We start from the raw sequence: 10,396 nt of genomic DNA on the forward strand, positions 1-10,396 counted from the left end.
ACCTTGCGCGTACATGTGCCTAGTTGTGGTTATAACACCTTAACGGGCGCAACCGGCACGAAATTTGACAAAGTTCACGTATTCAAAAAAGAGTTCACAAATTTGAGAAAGTTCCACGAATTTTTTAAAAAACCAGGAATTTGAAAAAGCAATTTTTTTGTGAAATTCGAAATAGTTTTAGAAATTGGAAAGAGTTCACACATTAGGAAAAAAGGGAAAAAAGGACAAACGAACAAAAACCTTCCCAAAAAAAACTCCAAAAGAAAAACGAAACAAAAATCTTCCCAGACCCCCCCCCCACCAAAAAAACCCCGAAAGGAAGCTTCCAGAAGTTTCGTAAACCCGGCCAAGGAAGGTTCTGGAAGCTTCCCAAAGCAAGGAAATCAGCTTTCCACGTGTGCCTTACACGGGCCGGCCCATAAAAGAATCATTTTCCTTTTTTCTTTTTCTTTTTTCTTTTCCCTGGTTTGAGAAATTCTTTGCAAACACGCGAACTTTTTCTCCGAATTAATGATTTTCTTAAAAAAAAATTGGACGCACTTTTTTGGTAATTTGATGCACTTTTTTTTCAAATTTTTGCACCTTTTTGAAAATCCATGAACTTTTTTTGAATTTTGGAAACTTTTTTCAGAATCGACCAACATTTTCAAATTTGATAAATATTTTTTTCAAAATCGACAAACATTTTTCAATTTTGATGAACTGTTTTCTTTTTTTATGAACCTTTTTTCAAATTTGATGAACTTTTTCAAATATGTGAACTTTTTTATAATTTGTGAAGTTCGTTGAATTCGTGATTGGTTTTGAAATGTGTGAACTTTCAAATTTTCTTTACATTTTCCTTTCGGAAATATCATGTTTTTCTAAATCTGTGTGCTATAAATAGCGCAGTTACGCTTATTCTTAAACCGTTCGGCCCGCACTCTTGAGTGGACCTGGCCAACAACAATAGTTCGCTCGCTCGTTCGCCTGTTCATTCCATCAGGTGACAGGTGGAATGTTGACTGATGAACAGCACATCGTTGACTTCTAAAAAATGCAAAAACTCCAAAAAAAATCAGGAAATTAAGGAAAGTTCATGAATTCGTAAAAAAGTTCACAAATTTGTAAAAATTTTGCAAACCCGAGAAATTGTCATGAATTCAATAGAACACCAAGAATTCAGGAAAATTTCCATGAAAAATTGAAAAAAATATGAATTTGAGAAAAGCGCATGTACTCAAGAAATGTTTATGAATTCAAAAAAAATCCATGAAGTTGAGAAATGTTCACGAATGCAAAAAAAGTCATAAATTCAGAAAAAGTTCAACAAAAATCAAAAAACCTCTAGGAATGTTGTCCTTTGAAAAAAGTTCGTGACTCAAATAATTTCATGGTTTTTGAAAAAAATGAAGTTGAAATAATTCATCAATTTTGAAAAAGTTAATGTATTTTTTTAAAAGTTTATAAATAAAAAAGTTTGTAGATTTGAGAACATTCATCTGTTTGAAGAAAAGTTGATATATTCAAAAAAAAGTTCATAGATATGATGAAGTTTGCAAGTTTTGAAAAACGGTTTACGAATTTGAAAATGTTCATGTACTTTTAAAAACTTCAGGAAATTTTAAAAGTTTGTAATTTTTATAATGGTGTTTGAATTTGGATGAAGTCGCGCATTTGAAAAAAAAGAAGAAAAAAAAGAATAAACCAAAGAAAACCATTCGAAAAAAAACCCAGACAAAAGCTTCCACAAACTTGCCAAAACTTGGGCTGGAAGCTTGTCGGGGCTTCACAAAACTAGGAAAGGGACGCTTCGCATTGGTGCCATATACGGGGTAGCCCATAAAGAATCTATCGAGGATTTGGCGTAAACAACGGTATAAGCGCCAAATAGGAAACAACTTGATCGATCGATCGATGGATCGTACAAGGTACATGGAGGAGGAGCCAACACAGGACTAGATCCATCAAGGAAAAGGCTGATCGCTTGCTACTTGAGAGAGCTTCAAGTATGGGCCTAGGTGACCCTTGAGAGATAGAAGATTGGACCTCACATCCCTCCTAGATGCACCATTGCTGGCTCAACCTGATGTCCCGATGAATTTTAGGCGGTAACTGCTACTATTTTTTTTCTGGTCCTGTATTTCTATACATTAGGGTAGACCAATTGGGATGAGCTATTTCCAAACTCTCATATAACCTCCCTAACGGTTTCACGTTTGATCAGTTGCAACAGAAATTCCAGTCTCCTGCCTTTTGAGATTGAAATTATTTTGGACCTTTATTCCAGGCCTGCAATCCAATAATCTCTAACATTTGGCGACCCATGGGAGAACTTCACCTGGCTCATCATGCAAACGAATGCTCTGCTGGCCCACTCAATCCAAGCCCAGAGGCGACGCTAGCTAAAAAAACAAGAAGTGCGCTAAAGGCCGAAACTCTAAAGCCCATTCAACAGCGGGAGATAGACAACAAAATTTCTATCCAACCGCTTGACCTTTTAGAAGAATGTTTTAACTTTAGAACCTCCTTGTATCTACCCTTCGATGCACCATCAGGCAAATAAAATGCCCTATGACGGCAGTTGGGTCGGATCTTGGTATACCCCCTTCCCGGCTCTCGGGACCGAGACCTCATGTTCAAAATTTTTACAAGTGTTTCCCAGGAGACCGACTTCTGAGGCCGGCTTCACAGGGGAAATTACCATGGAGGTCGGCTATCTATGTGAACAAACCAAGAGCTGGCATGACTACCATTCAGATAGGGACCCGTAACTTGAAATATTTCGAATATATATGTTTCAGAAATTAATTTACTCAAATTTTTAAAAGTGTTCACCACACATTTAAAATGTTCATGTAATGTAGAAATAATGTACATGTAAATTTTAAAAATGTTGATAGCATTCAAAAAAATGTCCTTAACATTTGAAAAATATTCGTGTGTTTTTTAAAAAATGTCCCTATCATTTAATAAAATGTTCACAATTTTTTTAATTTATATCATTCAAAATATGTTCACACGTTCAGAAATATGTTGAGCACATTTGCTCAAAATAGTTAATGTAATTGCTTTTTTTTGTTTCATAACATTGAAAAAATGTTCTTGAACTTTTTTAAAAATTTCACGGATTTCAAAAACATGTTCAGGAAATATTAGAAAAATGTTTCTACAATGTAGAAAGATGTTCAAGTTGTTTTTAATATGTTTATACAATGTAGAAAGCACATGTAAAGAATCTTCCCAAAACCGTCTTAATCGGCTGGCCCACTAAAGCCACCGCGCAACCAGTGCCAGAGGTAAGGCGAGGCCAAGCTACATCTCGCAATATGAGAGACATAGCTCCCATGTAGAAAATAAGCACTGATGCCATGCGAGCTACCAAACGAACTGCAGAACTCGGTCCCAACCGCGGCGTTTCAGCTTGTGCAGACTTCATAGGGTGACTCGTGCAGGAAGGCCGAAAACAAGCCGAGCAACCAAACACACACAACAAGTTACCCCTCTTTATGGTCTCTTTGCTTTGTACAAGAAATTCGCCACCTACCCACACACAAAATGAATCTTATCTACACTAATTATGGAACAACGAAAATTGGAACGGCCTGGTTCGGAACAGGAAAAAGAGCAGATAAATTTGGAAAAACAATAGGAAGACAGTTCCGAATACAAATCGCACATAGGTCCTTATAGGCTACGCGCACCCGGCGCCGCCAACACGCAATCGCCTCTGCCACTCCAATTTCCTCTATTTATACGGCGCAATAGGAAAAGACTTCGTACTCCCCGGCCCCCCAAACCCCCGTGCCTCGCCGGAGCTCCGCCGCCGCAGCCGCCGCGCCTCTGTTGTCCCGGCCGGTCAATGCCCTCGATTCCATCGCCCCGCGCCGCGTATTCCTGATTCTCCTCCTCCCCCGGGCCCCGGGCTCTTCTGACGAGGAGGCCGACGACGAGGAGGAGGAGGTGGCGAAGGTGGTTGCCGGCGGCGGGGAGATGGGGCACGCGCCGGGGGTAGCTCGCGTGCGGCGGGCGCTGCTCGCCCCGTGCGTGACGTGCCCTCTCTGCGACGGCTACTTCCGGGAGGCCAGCGCCTTCACCGAGTGCGGCCATACCTGTGAGTTCTCTCTCCCTCTCTCTACCCCGCTCCCCCGCCGCCTCTACGATTTCTTTTCTCTTCCGTCCGCCCTCCCTCTCTCTTCTCCGTCGTGTCTGCGCTGCACGCGCCGGCGTCCCGCGCCGCTGCGCGCGGACGCCCCCATGCCCCCCCGTCGCGTCGCGCTGCCCTCCTTGGTTTTGGTGTCGGATGTTCTGCTTTCTCTGTCCCTGTTCCGTCTGTCTCTCTGTCAGTGGTGGCGTGGTAATCAGGTTGGCGTTCGACGCGACTTCCTGATCCCAGATGAGCGCCGGAGCCGCCACCGGTCTCGTGCGAATTGCCGAGGCTTCTGATTGCGTGCCGCTGCGGTCTGGCCCGGGCGGCCACCTTCCGCCGCGTTCGCTCTGCTTGGCCGGCGTTCTCGTTGGAGCTGGGTCTGCTTCGTCATCCTGGACCAAGAGGCAGGCGTTTCCTCTCCGGTAGCCGCATGCGCCGGAGCTACTCCGGAGAAACACTGTGCGGCCGATCGAAGCCATGGTTTCTTCGCCCGTGCTCTCGCGCACCAGTCCCACCGGAGCCGCCATGCCATCCCTGTTCTCTGGAGTCGACAATGCAGCCAAGCTGAATCTTTTGTGTGTGTATGTGCGCGTGTGACTGTAAGTAGCAGGTGTTTTGCTGTTGCATTAAGTGCAGGGTGGCTCAAACAGAGCAGAAGGGAAACAATAAAAATCCGAACATTAGCAGGTGTCAACAACACTTCGGCTGTACAAAAAAAAGGAGCAGAACTACTCTTGAAAAGCATCCATCAGGAGGCTAAATCCTACACTCACTAGCTCCCAAACATTAGCAGCCGTAGTATTCTGTTCTCTGAAAAAATCCTCTTGTTTCTCTCATTCCAAGCAAATATGCCATGCAGCTACAGTCGCACAAGCCACCTCCACTGCTCCTCTTTGCACTTGTCTTGTCAGAATTGTTGATCTTCTTCCACCATCATCCAGGGATCGAGCTTACAGAGAGAGCATTGCTCGCTACTCATGGATGGTGAGAGCCAGCAAGCAACCATACCTCTTTAGCAAATGCTTGACTCCTGTCCGTTTGGTTATGTTATCGATGCTTCTGGTTAGTAGAACGGGTATTCAGTGGCGTGCTGTCTTATATAGTTATTTGTATTGGGGAAGTATCTCAGATCTATGTTTTTGGTATAGCCGCGCTTCACATTGTAAAAAAAAAAATGGCCACACCACTTTTTTTTTTGACAAAGTGGCTGCACCACATGATGTAGATGCCAGGAGGATGATCACTCTGATTATCTAAACAAACGTTCTTGATTGATAAGCCTGACAGCTACTGCTGCACCGCAAGTACAGCGCAGTTGTCAGTCTTGTTCAAGCTATCAATCTGGATGCAAGTCAAGTATCTACTCTTATTGCATTGTTGCTACTTTGTATTTTACTCATAATGTAGCTTTCCTTTGTCGAGCACATAAAATTCGGTTCTTTCAAATCTCTGTATGATACTCGCATGCTTGTCTGTAGAGTTCCTCTTGTGACCATATTTTTGTAAGCAGTTTGCCGGGAATGTATTATGAAGAAAATAGATGAGGAGGAGATCGAAGCCTGCCCAGTATGCGACGTTGCTCTTGGGATCACTCCTGAAGAGAAACTCAGGTAAGTAATTGTTAAAATACCAAGGTTATCTGCTGTACAACATTGTTTTTCCAACTTGTCAGTTCTCTTTTTTCTTTAAATTCCTGTAAGTACACCTGCATAGCGTTAATAACATGTGAGCCTTAAGAAGTGGTGCTACCACTTTTTTAGGCCTTCTTACACTAATAGTACATACAGTGCATGTCAAAATGAGCCATTTGGAGGTTCTATGGATACTAAATCAAGTAAGAATACATGATCCAAAATCTTCTGTTCATCTGTAACAATAGAACAAATTCTATAGTTCTCCGTCTGCCTCAAAATGGCTCATGCTGCAAGTCCTCCAGCTTGTTTCATCTCAGTAATAATTGGGCCAACACAAAATTTTGTGGCTCCTCTCCCTCCTATTGCACGTGTCAGAGCATCATTGGATAAGTCGGCAGTTTGCCTCAGGGTCCACGTACTAAAGCCCCGCATCAGCGGCCAACAGTTTTCGTACTGCAGCCGACTGACCAGACCCCACAGTCCGACACTCCTGTCCTTGTCTCTGTAAGTTTTCCCTTCGCCGACGACGCCCAACGCAGCCTTAAGAACTTGGCAGTATAAGGATGTATAGACTATAGAGCAACAGATGGCCAGAATGGAGAAAACAGACTAATAAAATTCATGTTAGAATCCATATAAAACTATCATGAAGGATATCTGCGATTCCAACAAGCAAACATGTCGACACTTGTAACTTGATCCTTAAAGTGATAGGAGTTCAAATACATTTCCATTGTGTTTTCCATTTTAAAATTCGTACCTTTCAGTAAAATATGGTGTTCACACACACCATTTATTAATAGCTGCAGAAACAATTAGCTCATTTGGACCCTTATATAAAACAGTAGAAAAGTGCACTTAACATTTTTCTGAAGAATAAGAGTATATGTACGACCCTTGTACCGCAGAAAAGTGCACTTAATATTTTTGTGAGGAATAAGAGTATATGTACTGTTAATATCTCTATACACATTTGAATTAAAAATAGTTCCTTCTGGTTATTAGTGAGAGTATACTAGCTTATAATTACACTCCTGTGGATTCTACTGTATAAATCTTGCGTAAGTTGTAACAGCTATCACAGCTCTTCGTGCCGACTGCCTGCTACATTGTTATCTTGTCTAATAACACTGGCTGAAATACACACGCTTGCTAAACAGTGTATATGCATTTTTGTTTGGTGAAGCAAAATCTTAGAATTCCAGCCACCATCATTCTTTTTTTTTTCCTGCAATCTCGACTCAGGTACTCAACTATATGCTGCTACCTAACATGATTGATTGGTTCCTTGTTTGAAGGGCTGATATAAGTATTCAGGCTATCAGAAATTATTTGTTTCCACCTAAGGCAGATGTAGATGCTTTTGAGGCTCCAACTATTACATTGCCAGCGAAGAGAAAAGAGAGGTCCATTTCTTCCTTGGTTGAAACCCCAAAGATGTCAACACAGTCTACTCTGACAGGACGGAGAACCAAAGCTGCAAGAAGGACTATCACATCCCAGACGTTTTCTCTCGGTAAATTGCCAAATAAATCTGAAGACCGCTATCAGATGGCTGAGAAGGCCTCGGCACTAAAATCTACCAAGATGACAACATCTGCAAATAAAAAACAGGTAGTATTGAAGTGTTATCAACACATAATTCATATGCAAGTTTTATGCCAGTTGTCTTGTAACATTTTCTTATTCTAACTACACTTCCATCCCAAACAGAACAGTGTAGATATTTCTGAAGATGGAAAGAATCATGGGACGATTGACAAGGAAGAGCTTGAGAAGCCCTTACGGAGTTTAGTCGTGGCAAGCGCGAAGAAATCGCAGAATCCAAGTCCTTGTCTCAAGGAAAGTCACAAAAATAAAACAACCACAGAGCATACTCCGAGGGAAAGCCCAGAAGCAGACTCGCATGATGGAATAACTACCCAAGTCTGGTTTTCACTAGTCACTTCACCGAACCAGTAAGACCTCTTGCAGCATCTCTATTCAATATATATATACAGATTCTGATGGACCATGTGTTTTGTGTTGTCACATCAAAATGAAAATTGTTTTGCAGGATAGAAGCTAAACTGTTGCCTCAGCTAGAAAAGAATTTCTACAGAATTAAGTGAGTTCCCCTTTAGGCTTCAAGTTTCCTTGTCAACAATGATATAGGCCTCTCATACTTAGCATCCTCTTAATCATAGCATATGTTGGTGGAGATATTTTCCCAGCTTAGATGGCTCAGTGTGCTGATGCCCCTTTTCCTGTTATCTTTGATTGTTTTTTACTAGATGCATAGATTGCTCTGGTATTAGCAAGAGTTCTTCTCTTCATCTCAAAATATGAAGGTGAAGAACCTAGAAAAACAGTGGTCTTGTGAATTTTTATGACAGGTGGAGAAGATATTTCATCCGAAAATCCTGCATGCTTTTTTTCATTCATTCCTACCAGCAATTCAGTTTTCGCTGATGTAATAACATGTTAGTAGATTCCAAGAATTTAATACATTCTGTTCTTCAATATGATTTTTTCTTCTTGTTTCAGAGATGGAACTATGCGGGTATCCTCCATCCTGAGGCTGATTATGAAAAAACTTGAGCTAGCAAGTGACGATAAGGTGGGCCTTTTAGATGTCATTGTACTTCCATTTTTTATTGCTGCCACTCCACAAACCCTACTCAAGTCTGTGCCCTGCTATCAAGGTGCTTGCTTCCATGTACTACATTTACCGATAAATCTGGACTTTGCTACATTTCTAGATTTTGTTTTTCAGAAATTGTGAAGGGGCCACTGTCCCCATGGATTTCCATTAAAAGGAACCACCCTGCTGCATTTGTAGATTTGGATGGTGACATAGTAGGATTTAATTGCACCATTTTTCTGTTCAAAGCTCCCAAAGAATACGGCACTAAAACATTTTGCAGCTCAATGATCCATCCTATCATATCTCTTCCTGTTAGTGAGTGTGCGCGAGTCTGTGTGCCCACAAACCGAGAGTATGTGAACCTGCTCTTTTGTTTGACCCCTTGTGTATACACTTGTGCGAAATGCAGGTGGAGATCTTATGCCATGATGAGTCGGTGTGCCCCTCGACAACGCTGCACGGCCTACTCGAGCGGTGGCTGAGCTGCAAGCCGAAGGAAGAGGTCCTGAGGCCGGTGGGTGCTCCGGCGAATGAGTTTGTGATGGAGCTGCGCTATCGCCGGTGCCCAGGGTCCAGGCCCCTTTGCTGCACGATGAAGATAGCGTCCCTCCCCTGCCATTGCAGCACCTAGCTCCTCCGTCTCCGTCATCCGCTCATGCTCGTCGTTCAATGGTCCATCAGTCTGCCTACCTAGGATATATTATACATATAGTATTCTCACTCTATACCTGCATATCTTTCTCAATTTTGTTGGACCGTGTAAAGAGAGAAGGGGCGAAAGGAAGAGGTTAGCATACCCGTAGATTTGCTAGACAAAGAATCCGAAAAGTTTATGCAGGCTACATTTTTGGTTTACAGTTATGAATTCCTCAGTTGTTCCTCTCCCCCCTCTTTCTTGTGGTAATTTTGCTTCTTACCCACTGTGCAAGGCTGCGCGGTAGCCCTGATTTGGTCAAAAGATCTCGTTCTAGGTGAGATTCCTTCGGTTTGTCCTGTGGTGGTCTAGTGGTTTTGGCTGGTAACGGTCTATGCCAGGGCGTGGCCTGCAAAGCTGCACATCGAGCGAGCTGAACAGCTGCCTCCACAGGTCATTCTGATGGGCCCGTCTATGTCTATGTCTAAGCCGTTGACACATTTTAAGTCTTGTTCAATTCAGACAAGTGAAACAGTGCAGTGAAAGTGCCACTTACACCTTTTTATTCAGAAAAGCGAACGTTGCACTTCTTTACTAAACTAAAGTTCTGAAATAAAAAAATATTGCAGTAAACTAAAGTTGATTTGTCTAAATCCATTGTAGCTTAAGAAAAACTCAATCTATTTTGAATCAACAACAAAACATGACGGTGGATGTTTGTTGTCTAGGGCACACGGAGAGGTTGCACGTGGAGGCCCTTGTCGGCAATAGCAACGTTTATCGTTGATGGGGCACGGGCGCCCTAACGGCTTCCAGTCGGCATCAAACATGCCGGCGGACGTCTCTGCTCATGCAAAGGGTGTTAGGGTAGTGGCGCTTGGGTCATGGTGGATGCTGCGCAGGTGAGGAATGGTAGCGGCTAGATCACGCAACGACATGAGAGCGACCCCCTAACGACTAGGGCAGCGGTCTATGGTGGGAAGATGACCCATACATCAGCTATCATCATACCGTTGCGTCCTATCATGGAATACAAGCTGGCGTGACTACCTGAAGATCCGTTTTCAAGATGATAACTGGAACACTGCCTCATGTCGCGGCTAAAAATTCTTGTCCCCACCTTGAATATTTCAGTTTAGTAGCGGCAAACTTGCGTTGTTACCTCATTAAATGTTTTGTCTCCTTGTTGATGTGCTCCCTTCGATGGTTGGTCTCGAAAGTCAGGATGAATATTTTTGTCTTAGACCATTTTCATCTGAAAGGGGTGACGGAGGCGCAAGGCTTTTTTTATTCCTTCTTAAAGGCGTTGTCGTGCAAGAAGTTGAAATTGCATATATAAACCCTAAATGTATTTTGGTATTGATTACAGCATG

At 42.6% G+C, this 10,396-nt stretch overlaps 1 protein-coding gene across 1 annotated transcript; it reads left to right on the forward strand.

Moving 5' to 3' along the window:
* Nucleotides 1-3,713: 3,713 nt before the first annotated feature.
* Nucleotides 3,714-9,114, forward strand: LOC123104976 (E3 ubiquitin protein ligase DRIP2). The gene is made up of 7 exons (XM_044526931.1): nucleotides 3,714-4,093; nucleotides 5,640-5,739; nucleotides 7,062-7,377; nucleotides 7,477-7,721; nucleotides 7,820-7,870; nucleotides 8,290-8,362; nucleotides 8,799-9,114. Exons 1-7 carry the CDS (start codon nucleotides 3,973-3,975, stop codon nucleotides 9,018-9,020), a joined length of 1,128 nt encoding a protein of 375 aa, XP_044382866.1. The 5' UTR covers nucleotides 3,714-3,972; the 3' UTR covers nucleotides 9,021-9,114.
* Nucleotides 9,115-10,396: the final 1,282 nt, after the last annotated feature.

The sequence above is a fragment of the Triticum aestivum genome, chromosome 5A, assembly GCF_018294505.1.
Source record: "Triticum aestivum cultivar Chinese Spring chromosome 5A, IWGSC CS RefSeq v2.1, whole genome shotgun sequence".
Lineage (NCBI taxonomy): Eukaryota > Viridiplantae > Streptophyta > Magnoliopsida > Poales > Poaceae > Triticum > Triticum aestivum.

Bases quoted from the DNA above. Each gene is read 5' to 3' on its own strand.
- LOC123104976 (XM_044526931.1), top strand. From the start codon at position 3,973: ATGGGGCACGCGCCGGGGGTAGCTCGCGTGCGGCGGGCGCTGCTCGCC. The intron at 5,740-7,061 runs GTAAGTAATTGT...CCTTGTTTGAAG, and splicing joins ACTCCTGAAGAGAAACTCAG to GGCTGATATAAGTATTCAGG. The intron at 7,871-8,289 runs GTGAGTTCCCCT...TTCTTGTTTCAG, and splicing joins AAGAATTTCTACAGAATTAA to AGATGGAACTATGCGGGTAT.